Raw genomic sequence first — 17,225 nt, 5'->3', positions numbered from 1 at the left:
GTGTCTGCCTTTGACTCAGGTCATGATCATAGGGTCCTGGGATCGAGCCCTGTTGTCAGGCTCCCTGCTCTGCAGGGCGGGGGGGTGAGGAGGGAATGCCTGCTTCTCCCTCTCCTCCCCACTCCTGCTCTCTCTTGCTAGCTCTGTCACTGTCTCTCTCTCTCTCTCAAATAAATAAACAAAATCTTGAGGAAAAAAAAAAAAGACACTTTAGACTTCTACTACTAACATGGCTAGGTTAGCTAAAACAGTCCTCCTAAAAAGCATTAAAAATCCCAAAAAGACAGAAATCATTTTAGAAGCAATGTGGTGTCTCAAGAAACTTGAAAGGACTGAAATCACACAGTATGTTCCCCAACCATAGTAAATTAAATTGGTAACAGAAAAGTAATTAGAAATTCCCCAAAGGTTTGGCAATTAAGCCACATACTTCTAAATATCCCATGGGCTAAAGATGAAAATTACAACAGAATTTAGAAAACATTCTGAACTGAATAGCAATAAAAATACAACACATCAAAATATATGGGCCGCAGCCAAAGCAGACTTTTTTTTTTTTTTAAAGATTTTATTTATTTATTTGACAGAGAGAGATCACAAGTAGACAGAGAGGCAGGCAGAGAGACAGAGAGAGGGAAGCAGGCTCTCTGCTCAGCAGGGATGCGGGACTCGATCCCAAGACCCTGAGATCATGACCTGAGCCGTAGGCAGCGGCTTAACCCACTGAGCCACCCAGGCGCCCGCCAAAGCAGACTTTAAAGGGAAGTTCAGAGAGAAATACCTAGTTTCAAATACGTATTTAAAATGAAAAGTTTGGGATGCCTGGGTGGCTCAGTAGGTTAAGCAACTGCCTTCACCTCAGGTCATGATCCCAGGGTCCAGGGATCGAACCCTATATCAGGCTCCTTGCTCAGTGGGGTGCCTGCTTCTCCCTCTGCCTGCTGCCCCCCCCCCCGCTTGTGTACACGCTCGCGCTCTGACAAATAAATACTTTTAAACATTTAAAAAAAAAAGGGGGGGGGTGCCTGGGTGGCTCAGTGGGTTAAGCCTCTGCCTTCGGCTTGGGTCATGATCTCAGGGTCCTGGGATCGAGCCCCACATTGGGCTCCCTGCTCAACAGGGAACCTGCCTCCCCCTCTCTCTCTGCCTGCCTCTCTGCCTACTTGTGATCTGTCAAATAAATAAATAAAATCTTAAAAAAAAAAAAACCCATTATTTAAAAAATAAATAAAATTTTAAAAATAAAATGAAAGGTTTAAAATCAGTGATTCAAGTTTCTATCTTATTAAGCTAAAAAAAAAGAAGAAAAAATTAACTCTCAAAAGATAAGGTTCCATAAAAGCTTATTAAGCAAAGAAAGGAAATATGAAGAATGAAAATAAAACAGAAGAATGGACATAAAACAGAAAAGCCAAAGTTGGTTCCTTGTAAATAAAGTTGGTAACTCCAAGCAAAACTGACCTTTGAAAAAAGAACACACATATAAGTTACCAACATTAAAAATGAAAAAAGGTGCATCACTACAGACCCTAAAGACATTAAAAGGATAATTAAAAAAAATTATGGGGGCTCTTGGTGGCTCAGCTAATTAAGCATCTGACTCTTGATTTCCGCTCAGGTCATGATCTCAGGGTCCTGGGATTGAGACCCGCATCAGGCTCCCTCTCTCTCTAACTGCCTCTCTGCCTACTTGTGATATATATCTCTCTCTCTGTGTCAAATAAATGAGTAAAATCTTAAAAAGAAAAAAAAAAAAAAAGTCCAGAACCAGAGGACTCCACTGCTGAGTTTTTACAAGAATTTATAGGTGTAATAACAACAACATCACACGAACTCTTCAGTTTTTTTCTTGCTTCCAAGAGTCGAACGCTTAACTGACTGAGCCACCCAGGAGCCCTATATTTCATGTTTTATGCCCGCTACTCAAATAGATCTTAAGAAGCCAAAAATAATTAAGCACAGTGAATTTTTTTTAAGGAAAAATTGGTTCCATGAGATATGGAAAAAAAAACTATGATAGTAAAACTATGTAAACAGAGTCCCAGGAAGAAAAATGACAGAAAATGAGGCAGAAGCAGTATCTAAGGAGACTAATAGATAAGCGTTTTTTAGAATAAAAGACTCTAACCCAAACATTCAGGAGTCCCTGAAGCAGAATAAGCAGAATAAATGTAAAGAAATCTATCCTGGGGCGCCTGGGTGGCTCCATTGGTTAAGCACCTGCCTTCGGCTCAGCTTATGATCTCAGGGTCCTGGGATCCAGCCCCACACATGGGTCTCTGCTCAGCAGGGAGTCTGCTTCTCCCTCTCCCTCTGCCACCTCCCAATCGTGCGTGCACACATTCTCGCTCACTCTCTCCCTCTCTCTCTCTCTCAAATAAATAAATAAAATCTTAAAAAGAAATCCATCCGAACTATATCCTAAATAAAGATCTTATAAACAGCAGTAAGGACACTATATTCAAATAAACAGCGCTTATGATAGCAGGTCACTTCTCACTGACAATAACAGTGGATATCATTTTCAATTTGTGGGGAGAAAAACTACCGGCACAAAACTATATACCCATCAAAAACATGCCCACAAAATGTGAGCTGAATGAACACATTTCCAGACTAAGAAAATCTGCGATTTTATAAGTGGTGCCCCATCCCTCATGGAAAATCTAAATGACGCACTTCAAGAAGAAATGATCCCAGATAGAAGGTCTGACACGCGCAGGCAAATACTGAGCACAGAAAGTGGTATGCATGTGAGTAAACGTGAACAAAACACTGACCACAAAAACTGTACAAAAGAGCAATAGTACCAAAAAAAAAAAAAAAAAAAGAGCAATAGTACCTTGAAAAAGCTTCAAAAGCCTTTTTTGAAAAAGAATTAAAACACACAAAAATAACAGCTTAAATTGATAAGAAGGGGTCAAATCTTCCAAGGTCCTCTATATTATGCAGGAAGAAGATGCAGCTGTGAGATAAATTTAGTTTTGGGTAAGTTAAATGTACATGTTGAAAGGACCAGGATAACCACCAAAGACTAGAAACACTGAACAACCTGCAAATGTAGGAGAGGGGCAGAAAAAAGAAAAGAAAAAGGGAGGAAAACATAGCGAACTGACCCAAAAGAGGACTGCGAAGACAAAAAACAGAAACAGGCAAAACAAATAAGCAGCGGGAAGTAAATGGTAGGCATAAATTCCAATTCATCAGTAATTAACACTTATCACAAATGAACTTAACTGTTTCAATTCACAAGCAATGGCAGACTGGATTAAAAATGTTTTAAATAAATTTCAAAAAACAAAAAATCACAAAGACTACATCTCCAAACACATGGAATTAACCTAGGCATCCTGTTAAGAGAAAAAGAAAAAGATTAAGTAAAAACCCCTTTATGGTAAAATGTTAAAAAACAGACTCCATCGGGGCGCCTGGGTGGCTCAGTGGGTTAAAGCCTCTGCCTTCAGTTCAGGTCATGATCCCAGGGTCCTGGGATCGAGCCCCGCATCGGGCTCTCTGCTCGGCAGGGAGTCTGCTTTCCTTCCTCTCTCTGCCTGCCTCTCTGCTACTTGTGATCGGTCAAATAAATAAATAAAATCTTAAAAAAAAAAAAAAAAACAGACTCCATCAAAATATCATCACTTAGGGGCGCCTGGGTGGCTCAGTGGGTTACAGCCTCTGCCTTCAGCTCAGGTTATGGTCTCAGGGTCCTGGGATCGAGCCCCGCATTGGGCTCTCTGCTCAGCAGGAGCCTGCTTTCCTTCCTCTCTCTGCCTGCCTCTCTGCCTACTTGTGATCTCTGTCAAATAAATAAATAAAATCTTAAAAATATATATATATATATCATCACTTAGTGGAGCCAGAGGTCACCCTCATCCAAGAGATGTTCCAAGAACTGAAGCTGAAGCAGTAGGAAACAGGGAGTATAGGAGACACTCCTTGATGTCCTCTGAAAACGTCTTATGCCTGCAGTTTCAATGACCTTTTATTTGGATAGAAATCATTGAGTCCAAAATGCTAGTTATTTCTGCACTGCACTAATGTGAAAATTTGGGGCCTCAACAAATTTAACAAACATCAGATCACAAATGTATTTCTCCAGTCTCCCCTTCTCAGTTAACGGCTATGTTCACTCCACCAATCCAGTAGCAACCACCACCAGAACTTCTTGAAGGGGATAGAGCAGGATTTTATAGATTACTTTCAGTTTGCCAAATGCCCTCCCACTGGTATTTCTAGACGTAAATATGTATTTGGTCTGCCTTATTTCTCTGTTACCTTGTAGACACACTGAACAAGGAGCCATTTCTAGCATATATGTAATAGCCATCACTGCTGAGCCTAGAAGAGTGCCACTGGTACAGAGAATGCTACAAAGTGAGTTTATGGGTAATGAAGAAACAAGACAGAGCTGAGCAGGAGGATACACGTTTTCAAGACAATCACTTTACAGTGATAAGGGATACTGGGGGGCCTTAAGAGAAGAAATATGTTGTATTCTCTACGCAGTTAATCTGATGTAATTCTAATTAGGACAAAGAAGACAGACCTAGAATGCCTCCTACGATCTTGAACCGTTTCCTGAGTTTATTACCTGTATATTTAAAAAAAAAAAAAAAAAAAAAACACTATTAACATCTCTCCACCTCCTGCAACTGATCCATCACCTTATTCCCGAAATACTCTCCCATAGCCTCCTGACTGCAAATGACCAGGTCCTAACCTGTTGCTAGTGTGGACATCGCCTTCCCCTTCCCCTTCGCCTTCTCCCTCGGAGCCATCTCCCTCCTGGTGTCCGGTGGTGGTGCTGATGGCGCCAGTGCTTGAGCTGACACTGCCTGGTCCAGCTGGGTGCCCCTCCACCGTGGTATCACCATAAGCACTGCTCCGGCCAGATACTAGAGGGAAATGGTTAAAAAAAAGTGTAAATCAAATCCTCAAGCATGACAGAATCCAATACACTCTGAAGTCAGCAATAGTTCAGAGACGCCTGTTCAGAGAATTTTTTCTTCTCTGTGAAGAAGAGAATAAATAAGGACTGAATTCAAGATTCTGGCCCCAGAGCACTACAAGACTCTCAGGGCAGCCCCTCACCCTTCTGTGGTAGGTAAGATCCACCTACAAGAACAACCTCTGCTGTTGATATATTTCCATCTCCTAACCCAGGGGAAATGTACACTGACTTGGGAATCTAGGAATTATCACCTACTCTTAATCCCTTCCCTAAAATACTTTGCTATCTGATTTTTAACCAGAGGCTGGTTTATAAAGTCAAACCAAAACGGCATGCTTCCTCATTCCACAGCCCCACCGTGTCAGCCGCAGACAGTGAAGGCAGCCCGCTATGTTAAGAGGAAGACCGCCTGACAGCTTCCCCCAACAGAGGGGACAAAAGCCACAGAATGATGGATTTCAAGGTCATACCATAACTATTTTAGATTACTCCCAATTTGGGGTAACACATATCCTTGCTTTCTTGAATAAGACACAATGAAAATCTGACTGTAAAATGTTCCAACATTAACCATGTCATGCCTAAGCTCCTATCATTAAATATTTGAAACTCCAGTGTTTAGGTCAAGTTAATTCCACCAGACTTTCAGTGAGCCTTCAAAATTTCCCTTTGCTGACACCAATCCCAGGAGCCAGGGAGAGATTCCTAGTGCGTTTCCACCCCTGCCCAAGGAGATCAGGACCTCCAGCCACATTACCACTGTGCTCGCCAGCCACCGAGTCCACGGCGCTGCCCCCGCTCTCCGAGCCCACGCTACCACCGTGGTCAGCAGGGGAGGTCCGAAGGGTGGAGCCATCAGTCGCTGCCGTGCTGCCCTCGTCATCCGAGGCTGGAGCTGAGAGAGTAACGAGAGCTGTTACAGGTAAAAAACCCCTCCTGGGGGCGACAGCATCAAACCACATAGCGCAGAGGACACGATGCAGTTTATACACCCTGTCATCAAAGGAAAAAGGGAAAGATCTGCTTTGCTGGTTCATCACCAACAGGAACAAACACTATACACGGAGCGCTGCAAACAGTACTGAGAAAGAGGGAAACCCCAGCTCGCTGGGCATTTCCTTTGCTGCTATGCTATAGTGCAAGCCGCGCAGAGATCCAACGAGAATCTGTGATACGGACACTCAGTTTTCTAGCTAGAACGCCCCACGGCCACCACTGTCTAGGTGTTACTGACACCTGCTGAGATCAGAAACTACCCATGACCAGTCAAAGCATGGGACTCTGAATTTTCATGAGATTTGTTTTGCAATGAGTTAATTTGTGCTTATGGTAGGAAATCACTTGTCATGAGCTCTTGAATCAACCTTGTTGGTTGGTTGGTTGGTTGGTTGGTTTGGTCAGGTGGTCCAGAGGGGTGCTCATGGGGAAATTTCACCCCTCCTCATCAACCTCCTTAGACACTAAGAATGAAGCAAGGAAATCCCCCAGAGACAGCCACAGCATCCAGGATCAGGGCTGAGCTGAGACAGGAGGAAAATGCTGAATGAGATACATGGGGGAAGAAAGCCAAGACAGCCACAGAGCACAAGAGAACACAATCGGCACAGCATGACAGCCACCTCCAAGCCTTAGGGAACAATAGCTAACGAGAAGTGAGGAAAGCGACATGCATGGCAGCAGGTGAGAGGGGACAGCCAATGTCTCCCTTTCTCTTCTATCCAGAGTAACACTCCCAAGAGAAGAGAAAGAAAAGGAAGAAAAGAACAAAGAAACACAGGGAAGCAGCACTCGGGAAAACTCTAACCCAACCCTTCCATTCCTCAGGAGGTGATTTTCCAGGGGATCATTCAGGTGTTCCCTCCTCCTCTATTTGGCCCAACTCTCTACTCAGGATATTTTCTTCTCCTTTACCAGATCAGCAAAGAGACTGAGTGCAAAGACAAAACAACATCTGAAGAGTTCCTACGCAGTTTAACTGTCCACACACCGCTACCTCCCTCCCAAGCTCACAGCCCTGACGGTGAGCCACGCTGACCTGAGGCAGGACTCGGCTTCCTGCGGCTTCACTTTTCCTTGTAAATGAAGAGAAAACAGGGCATGGCATGAGCTCTACTTCTCATCTCCCTGCTCCTGTTGTCTAAAACGTCCAGACTCTGGTGAAGAGCCCTAAAAGCACTGCACCCCTACACCCTGCAAGCCGCTCTCTTGGCCTCTCCCTGGGAGCCAGCAGGAGCCAGGCAGCATGCAAAGTGTGAGGAAGCAGAGCCAGGAGCGCCTTTGCCAAGCTGCAGCACTGTGCCCTCCAGGCCCGCATTTCTAAAGAAAGGCAGAAGCAGGAAGTCCAGAATGGCCTGTCAAAGCAGCCGCCCGTGCCGCTCTCACAGCACTGGAAACAAGGCTGGAGGGCCCTGGGGCCCTGAGCCGTGCTCCTTGCTGTGGACAGTTACCTGATGCTGTGGTGTCAGAGAGGGTTCCTGCGTCCAGAGAGGAAGAGCTGGGTGCCTGGCCGGACAGCCCCAGGCTCTGCAGGCCCAGGGCACTGCTGCTGCTGCCTGGGAAACAAGTGGAGAGTGAGCGCAGCATTCCCTCCCATCCCCCTCCGCAGCGCTGCTTTGGCCACCTGCTGCCCTCGGGAGCCTAAACTCACCAGCGTGTGACCCCCTCTGGCCTAGAGGAAGTTAATCAACAGCCGCCACCGTCTACCCACCACGTTTGGCTACAGACACAGTGGAAGGCTTCCTTCAGCTCCGGCAAGACACAGGCTGGAGTAATCTAACAGATTTGGGAGGAAATAATCCCAAAGACCAAACTAACGGAAATGAGGAGATGGACTCCCAGATGGCAAATCCCACCATGTCCCTCTCACTCTCCACCTGTGTCTCTGAACAGCTCTCACCCAGATCAACCTCTCCCTGCATCTGGGGACAAGCTAAGCCAGCTGGGTATCAGTAACTGCCAAACCCTCTCCGCTGTGCAAGGCCACGGGGCGGCTCTGCGCCTGGCACGGCCCCTACCTTGCTGGTCCTGCTGCAGGCTCAGGGCTATGGCTAGTTCGACCATGGTCTCGTCATCTGCATCAGGCGGGATGTCCAGCATCGGGGGGAAGCCCTCTGCGCCCGCCAGCAGGGCCTCCAGGGGAGAGGGGTTGCCATTGTTGACATTTTCGGCTGTCTCCAGCACCATCGACTCAGACTGCAGAGAGAGAGCTCTGTCAGTGTCCCATGGAAAACGGCAGCTTTTACAAGTCCACAGAGTGAGAGCCGGAAGAGAGCTGTGAGACTCGTCCTCCCCTCTCCTGCTGCCACAGACTCACCACCATCTCAAAATCTCCATGGTCCACCTCACTCTGTTCCTGGCTTTCCTGACGGATGTGACCACCATTCGGAATCCCTGATGACTGCATTTTCTCGTCCGCATCATCATCGTCATCATCATCCTTGTCTCCTGAGTCAGAGAAACCCCAGTCACCTGAAGATGCCTGTTCTTTCCTCCCTTGGCATGTGGTACGATAAGTCACAGAGCAACACAAACCCAAGACAAGCTACCAGTGAGAGCCCTATGCTTCAGACAGAAGCTGCAAGGTCATCCCAGCCTTGTCCTCCCACTTCCTGGACCCAGCAGGATCTGGGAAGATGGGGTTGGCAGTGACAGTTTGCCCCCTTAGGAAAATACCTTCCCACAGCCGATGATGTGACGACAAAAACAACAAAACAAAACAAAACAAAACAAACAAAAAAACCCCCCTTGGATTCCTAAGAGATCTCCAAAGGCAGAGAAATAAAAACCAGGGGGCCCCATGAGCTCCCGCCAACTCCCAGGAGACCTTGGGCAAGACCAGGAAAATAATACACCAGAGTTGTTTATCTGTGATGTCATGGTAGCTCAGAGTATCATTTTACTCCCGTCCAAAATAACTGGGTCAGTGTCGTTGTTTTGACGCTACATAATCCTTACGAGGAGAACGAGAACTAAAATGTAAAACCATCGCGTGGAAGCTGAAGGACACCACTGCAAGTCCTGCCCAAGCTGGCTTCTGTGTGAAGTAAAGCCCTCCGCATAAAGGAGAAGTCAGGGCTAGACTCCTAGTTGTCAGGAGAGGGTGAAGCCCTCAACTTCCACTCACTGGGTTGTGCGGGATGTGAAAACAGGCAACCATGGCCTGAAATGGAAACATCACTCCCTGTACTTGAGCTTCTCGCCAGAGAAAAGCAGCACACACAGTTGCCTAACTCAAGCTTATGTCAACAAATGATATCCAAGGAAGATTTATCGGAAGACCACCAAATTGCACACATTCCTTTAGATCTGCAACTGTACCGTAAGGAAGCCCCCAGCCACGTGTGGCTAGTCCAAGTGGAGATGCGGTTTTAGTGTAAACTACCCACTAGATTCTAAAAGCAGTGCAAAAAAAAATTTACAGAAAGGAAGATTTCTCAGGGCACCTAAGTGGCTCAGTTAAGCGTCTGCCTTCGGCTCAAGTCATGATCCTAGGGTCCTGGGATCGAGTCCTGCGTCAGGCTACTTGTTCGGCAAGGAAGCCTACTTCTCCCTCTGCCTCTGCTCCTGCTCATGTGCTCTCTTTCTCATTCACTCTCAAATAAATAAATAAAATCCTTTAAAAAAAAAGGCAACTTTTTATTTTATTTTATTTATTTATTTGACAGAGAGAGATCATAAGTAGGCAGAGAGGCAGGCAGAGAGAGTGGGAAGCAGGTTCCCTACTTAGCAGAGAGCCCGATGCGGGGCTCGATCCCAGGACCCTGAGATCATGACCGGAGCTGAAGGTAGTGGCTTATCCAACTGAGCCACCCAGGCGCCCCCCCAAAAAGGGAATCTTTCTCATTAATTTTTCACACTAACTCCCTTAAAATGGTATTTTGTTATATGCCAAATGTATTTCTCTTTGCTCTTTATAATGGGGTTAATAGAAAATTAAAAATCACACATGTGACTTGTGGTGGAAATTTCGTCTGGAGCAAAACTAAACAACAGAGAGTTACATAATAATGCTGACATTCAAATACTTTGCAAAAACTGCTTTTACTAAAATGTTCAATGTTACGCCCTTGACTTATGTGCAAGTATATCAGGAGGGAAATCTCTTGAGATATTTGCTATCAAACCAATTGTAGGTTAAGTTCCCTGGGGCTACTAGCCCTTAGGCAGCAAAGCTGGCCCTTAATGAAGAGTTTTTTTATGCCACGAAAAATATAGTTTTCCTGAAAAATGGCTGCTTTTTCTCTGTGGTCATGTGATTTTTGTGACTTTTTTTTTTTTTAAGATTTTATTTATTTATTTGACAGACAGAGCTCACAAGTAAGCAGAGAGGCAGGCAGAGAGGAGGAAGCAGGCTCCCTGCAGAGTAGAGAGCCTGATGTGGGGCTTGATCCCAGGACCCCAGGATCATAACCCGAGCCGAAGGCAGAGGCTTAACTCACTGAGCCACCCAGGCGCCCCTATTTTTGTGACTATTCTTAATTTTGCTATAAGCTCTTGGGATGCCTTCAGCCGAAGAGAAGACCCTCACTTAGCAATAACACGAGACACATCAAGAATCTCATGATAGAGGGCGCCTGGGTGGCTCAGTGGGTTAAGCCGCTGCCTTCGGCTCAGGTCATGATCTCAGGGTCCTGGGATCGAGTCCCGCATCGGGCTCTCTGCTCAGCAGGGAGCCTGCTTCCCTCTTTCTCTCTCTCTGCCTGCCTCTCCGTCTACTTGTGATCTCTCTCTGTCAAATAAATAAATAAATTTAAAAAAAAAAAAAAAAAAAAAGAATCTCATGATAGAGATTTTCTGCACCAGGGGCATCTGGGTGGCTCAGCTGCTTAAGTGTCCAACTCTTTTGATTCTGGCTCAGATAATGATCCCAGGGTCATGAGATGGGAGTCCCGAATCAGGCTCCGTGCTCAGCCGGGTAGTCTGCTTAAGATTCTCTCTCCCTCTCCTTCTGCCCCTCTCGCTGCTTACGTGCATGCACGCACACATGCGTGCACACACTCTCTAATAAAATAATTAAATCTTAAAAAATAAAAAAGACATTTCTGCATCCTTGACTTGCTTTTACTATTACATCTTTATTTTCCTATGGCCTCAATTTTTTTTTATTCTACTTACCATATGCATTTTTAAGTGCCACCGTAAATTCTTCATGGAATAAGGTAGGGTAAAAACAATGGATACATAAACAAAAGTTTCCAGGACCTTGGTCCACATGAGCAATCCCTCCTAAGGCTATACCTCCCTTTCCCCCAGCCCCACCACATGCACACACAAGCCTAAACCCAGACCTCACATTACCCATTGGAGTGTTGCTGCGAGGGGAGGAGGGCAAGGTCACGTGTCTCCGCTTGTTCCTGGGCCTTAGGACTCGAATCAGAGCTTGTTTACAAGAGAAGCTCACAGCAGGATCCTGAAGTTAAAAACAAACAAAAATATACTTAGGTTTTACATTTGTAATTCATGAAATAGTCTATAAAGGACTTTCTTTTTGGGCCAATCACTGACATGCATGTGAAGTATCTGTCTACCTACCCTCACCTGCAACTGTGCTGACCAAGTTCAGTGCTAATCCCACTTCCTGATGTGGCATAGGTAATACCCTTCCCCCACGTCCCCGAATCTCAGTTCCTGGTAAGAGACCGGAAGGTCATTTGCTCCTGAGGTCACACTGGCTCTCCACAAATGGATTTTGGCTTTTCGTCAGATAGCAAACTCATCTTAAGCTCTGGGCTAAAGTCAGTACTTCTAACGCTCCGCCTCTATGACACCGTCCCTGGAAATGCATCTTGATGATGTTCATTCACAGGCTCATTTAAGTAACACTAACTTAGCACGAACAACACAGCAACCACCAGTACATTCCCTTGGGATTTAGCGCTGAACAAGAAAAACAAAACCCATCTCCATTTCAAACCTTTCCCTTGCATGGAATGAATGAGATCATAAAGCTTTTATTGACACTTAAAAACTCTTTCTTCATACAACCTTCTAGTATATTTCATTAATTTAACAAACTTGTTTAAAAGAAAAATTTCTAGACACTCCCAGACCAGTAAGAAATCATCTGGGGTGAATGATACGTACAGGACACAGCAGCATCTGCATGTAGATCTTGGCTGCTGTATTAATACAGTCCAGCTCACAAGTACAGTAGCCGTGAACGATGTCTACCAGGGCATTGACCGTAGCTTCGATATGAGTCAGGCCTACGGGGGAGGAAAACATGGTAGGAAAACGTCCAGCTACTTGAGAATCTAGAATAAAGGTGAGTGCCAGTTCTTATCCCCACACAAAGGTCAGACTAACAAAAAAATGACAGGTGTGCACACAGCAAAACAAGACTAGCACACACGTACAGATTGTAGGCTGTCAGCATTATTTGTGACTTGCTTTATTAACGTCTCCTCATCTCCGAAACGATCTCAAAAGCCCTTGCAGGTATCTTGCTTCACAGAAATAAGTAACTCTCTACTCTTGGATATCAAAAGACAGGGCAGGAAAGTGTGAAGAGGTGAGCAGATTGTACTTGTTCCCCACAATCCCCGAACCTTAGGTGATGATAAACTCGGCCTCTGACCTTTTAGGCTGACAGCCCAAGCAACCTCAAACACAAATGGGAACCAGGGCTCGCTCTACTTTCCTAGATTGCTCTTCCGATCCTTACCTTTCCACTTAAGCTTTGGACAGTGAGAAGTCAGATGCCAAACACAGGAGTAGCTGGGAAATAAAATAATTCTCAAGGAGATGCTTCACTTTCACCTTCTGAAGTGGCTTTGCCCAAGCTTTCAAAACACTTTTAAAACACTTGTAACTACCACTGAGGATACACAGGAATACAAAAACTCCTCTTTATGTGAAATATTCAACCCCACAGGAGGAGCTACAGTACCAGAAAATCCCACTTCTCTGCCACACTGCTGTAACTCCTGTGTCTAAAAGAATGCACTGATCTTCCATTAATTCTGGAAGAGACAGATGATGAAGCAAAAGGATAAGGGTTCGACCTGTCCGAAGACAGAACTCAGATCGAGCTTCAACTACCCCTTTAAATATGGTACCTGGCAGGCAGGCAGGTGCCAAGAAGGCATTCTTGGGTTTGGATGCGTGGAGTTTCCAGAAGTGGTTCACCAGCTGGGTGATGAAACTACAGCAGTCTCCTTCCAGCTGCTTCTGAGGTTCTCTCCCCTCATCCACTCCTTCTAATAGAACAGGAGAAAGAAAATGATTAACGATGGTAAATCTGACATGGAATTTAATTTGTTTTAAGGTTAACTCAGGTCAAGGAAGCTTGCCTGGGGAGGGAGTTTCAAGTGGGGCCCCAATCAATATGCCAACTATCCCTAGACTCCAGCAGGCACATCTAGGAAAAAAACAGTCTGGGAAAGGAATATCACAGAAAACATTGTATGTTAGAATTAAGTAGAAAGGGGAGCATTCAGGATCTTTACAGCAGACTCAGGGATTTCAAGTCCAACTGCTCAACTTCTAAAAACTAGGGGAACAGCTGAGATTTTTCTGACATGATTCCTGGATAAAAACATTAGGAGGAGGAACCATACGACGACAGCAAATGGGAGTATGTAAGTAACAGAACTGTAAAGGCATCGATAAGCTCTATGTGATAATGCAAAACAAGTCAGGTACCCAGCCAACATGAGGAGAGACGAGGAAATACAATCAGGCACTCAGAAAGCCGACAGCAATGTTAATAAAACACTGGCCAAAGAATAGCACGAAAGCAAGATTTGACCCTATTTCTTTAAAGCAACCGGGCCAAAGCTTAGCTCTGCCCTGAAGATCCCAAAGAGATAGGTAGTTCAGAGACAGATTATATCCAACATGCAGAGCACTAAATAAACTCAAGATTCTCCAAGGGGTAAGCAGTGGAAAATGTATTTGCTTAAATGGTAAAATCTAAATGTCAAAAGCCCTACAAGGTACAAAGACAAGAGTAAAACCCATCTCAGAGCACGCAGTCAGGCAGAGGCTGGAGACAACAAGGAGAGCGGGAGAAGGTAGAGAAGATGCATCAGGCAGATTTCAGGACCACGACCATGTAGGCCAAGTTCACCTGTTTCCATTGGGGGCAGCTTGGACTCCGTAAAGTGGACAAGGTTGTTAGGGCGCATGATGGCAATGGAGCGAGCTGTGATCACCAGCCTCTGGAAAACCTCAGGGTCCAAATCCTTGCCTTCTTTGCTGGATGTGTTGAGACACTGCACAGCTTTGCTCAGCAAGGCCTGATCCTATAACGAAAGGATCGCAGGGGATGAACCAAAAGCAAGGGCTGGGTATGGTACTAAAACAAAGAGGAAAGGACAGCTGGCCGGTCATCAGGATGGCCACCTCCTCTCAGGAGAACAGATTAGTTACCGCCAACTACCTGGAACAAGTCTTCAAAGCAGTCCAGTACAGGTAAACTTCTTAAATCATGAAACATTAAAGGCACAAAATTCGAAAGTCATTAAGTACTGAAGTACGATGGGAAAATGTGGAACTGCCTGATTCTCTAGAATTGTAACATCCCAGATGATTGTGCTAGAGCAGAAAAGCCATTTCTCTGCAAGTTCCTATCGCCCAAGGACTCTGTTTCTAAACTTGCCATCCCTCAAGAGGTTCAGCAGGTTAAACTTGCATTTCTCAAGCCTCTGGGCTGGAGGCACAAAAGCTCACCGAGGCGCCTGGGCTGCTGGCTTCTTCCTCACGGAACTGAAACAGTCACCTTTCCCATCTATGGCAACTGGCCCAACTTACTGCCCTCAGCCCCCACTCTCAGTATAAGGGAGACCCAACCCCCTCCCCCGGCCCCAGATCTCCCCCTCAGAATCTCTCCAACAATCATTTGGCAATTCCCTCACAATCGAGGACACCTAAGCGAGAGCTGTGCCACAGCTGGAGGAGGGACCTCAGTGATTCCCCTGCCCTTGCTCTTTTCCAGAGAAGCTAGTCTCACTTAGATCTTGTGGATCCTACTAATGACAAAAAAAAAAAAAAAAATCAATGCAAACCAGCGGTCCATTAGTTGGCTTGTCCCCAGTTTTGAGGGGGAGTTGTTCGTTTCTCAGGAGAGACTTTAGAGAGTGTGGGTATCTCATCTCAATGACTTCACTGTGTCCTCCTCGCTTTCCATATGAAAAGCCAACTGGCCTGATTCCCTATCGGTACCAAAACTTCCAAACCTTGCCCTGCTACAGAGGGCATCCAGGGAGGGAACGATTACCTTGTGGCTGTGATAGGCCGAGCGGCTGGTGTGCAAGCTGGCCAGAAGGCTCTTGGACTGCTGCTGAACGCTGGCAGGTGCTGGCAGGGACAGCAGCAGAGTGGCCAGCTCCTGAGCTGCATTCTTGTTTCTCTCCTGATGCGGAAGACAGCAGGGTTATCGCTGACCCCACCAAATCCATGCACAACCGTGTACACGCTGCCCTTCCCCCCTCCTCTTTTCTAGACCACAAGGGCTAGATTATGCCACATGAACTGCTAAGAGCAAAATGAAAAATTTCAGAAATTACAATCCTCCCACAAGACAAGAGCAGGAATTGAGTCTAAGCCTACGACTCCCGGAAACACTGTTCTTTTTGCCAGCACTCATCCTAGTCTATGAAACACTCTCACAATGGATCCCCCAAAAGTAGGACAGAGGCCCTAAGCTATAGACTTCTATGGAGCTTTCTTGCAAATCAAGATCATGCTATAAATATTCTTTAGCTACAAGGCCTCAGGCCTCTGACAACTCCACTGACTTCTTGCCTCTTTGGAAAGCTCCCATGCGCTTTGAAAAAGTCACTTGCCTTCTCGATGATTGGGCCAACAGCAAAGCAGCTTTCCAGGGCTTCTAAAGAACTCACAACCAGCCTAGGGAGACAGAAAAGCTGGCTTGAGTACAACCACCACCCCCTTTCTGGTTGTGCTTTAGCCTGTGCGAACTATCATCAGGGGGACCTTGGGGATAGCTAATGAATGCCAAATACAGAATCAAAGCACAGTAAGACCTGCCACAGGCACCATGCATATCGCTTCCTTGTGTTACAGGCCAGAAGAAACCTGGCTCCTGCGTGGAGATCAACCTAAGGCCATGTTCATAATCCGTAACTGAAAGACGGGGCTTTTCTTCCTCAAAGCGGATAAGTGTGCTTCCTTCTGCTGCCTGTGGCAGGGATCACTGAGAGGGGCTTAACAGCCTTGATGCAACGGGACCCAAAGCTCAGGTGCCCACAGATCAGGAGGCAAAAGGATACACAAAGGGAAAGGTTAAAACCATCTGCTTATACTGGGAAGGTACACGTTATATTTTACGTATATCTCCAAGAAAATGCACAAAGGCACTTCCTAAGTCCGTGAAGTATGGGGAGAAAACAAACTGCTTTCAGGAGCATGCCAACTGCTAACACTCACAGGGCACAACAAAGCATCTTTAGAAAACGGAGCCACTATCTCCTGGGAAAGGAACTGGAAACCCCGCTGTTAAAGGGCACCTAGCAACACGCTCCTCAGGGCTTACTCCTGGGAGTTTACTGTGCCATGGTGGAAGACCAACATCCTGAGGTTGCCAAGGCTCCGGACACAAAGGGAACGGTATGGAGAAGGCAGCTGGAGAGAAAAGGGTCAAGGGGTAGCTGAGAGCAACCAAGAGCAAGGGAAGAGGGGCCTGAACCATAAAACGAAGTTGGGCAGAACAAGCTCTCCGCTGGCTTGTCAGATGCTAGGATTTTCCCATCATCCCACTGCCCACACCCACCTCCTTCTCACCCACTGTGGAGAGGGAGCGGAGGGACGGAGTGTGGAAGAGAGAGCTAGCAGGTTCTGGAGCGGCTACCAGCAAATGTGCGCGTACAACCCTCCACACACTCCACTCTTACACAGGATAGCTTTGCAGCCATGCAAGGACCAGAACAGAAAGAAGCAGGAAGACTCTTCCACAGAAGCAGAATCAACGCGAAGCCACACCATTGGTTACATTGCTCTCTGACACACACTCACCCGTGCAGAGAAAAGAAAGAGGGCATACTAACCGGTCCAGCTTGGTTAGGGACTCAGTTTCAGAACTTGGGGGAGAAGCAAAGGAAAAAAAAAAAAGGAAAAAAATGTGAAGCTCAGAGAAACCTAGAAACACATCCTAAGCAAACAATATAAGAACAGGGGAGGGGGGGGAAAAAGAAACAAAGAGATAGAGAGAGAGAGAAGGGAGGGGGCAGTCTGACGGTAGGAGGCAGTGATTTCAAGCCAGGCTACTCTTCCGACTTAGGATGTAAGAAACTCAAGCGTCTTACATCATGAG

The 17,225-nt window shown here is 46.0% G+C and overlaps 1 protein-coding gene across 1 annotated transcript in view; it reads right to left on the bottom strand.

The window, feature by feature from the left end:
• UBR4 (ubiquitin protein ligase E3 component n-recognin 4) overlaps positions 1 to 17,225 on the bottom strand; it is a 136,198-nt gene that overhangs the window by 56,636 nt on the left and 62,337 nt on the right. The window contains 11 exon segments of the mRNA XM_047728541.1: positions 4,721 to 4,895; positions 5,709 to 5,846; positions 7,399 to 7,503; positions 7,966 to 8,143; positions 8,265 to 8,395; positions 11,249 to 11,360; positions 12,035 to 12,156; positions 13,009 to 13,149; positions 14,022 to 14,196; positions 15,171 to 15,305; positions 15,739 to 15,802. Of these exon segments, the coding sequence (XP_047584497.1) occupies positions 4,721 to 4,895; positions 5,709 to 5,846; positions 7,399 to 7,503; positions 7,966 to 8,143; positions 8,265 to 8,395; positions 11,249 to 11,360; positions 12,035 to 12,156; positions 13,009 to 13,149; positions 14,022 to 14,196; positions 15,171 to 15,305; positions 15,739 to 15,802 (1,476 nt within the window).

This window comes from Lutra lutra, chromosome 4, assembly GCF_902655055.1.
Source record: "Lutra lutra chromosome 4, mLutLut1.2, whole genome shotgun sequence".
Taxonomy (NCBI): Eukaryota; Metazoa; Chordata; class Mammalia; order Carnivora; family Mustelidae; genus Lutra; species Lutra lutra.
Note: the sequence above shows the minus strand (reverse complement) of the source record. Positions and strands in the feature narration are given on the sequence as shown.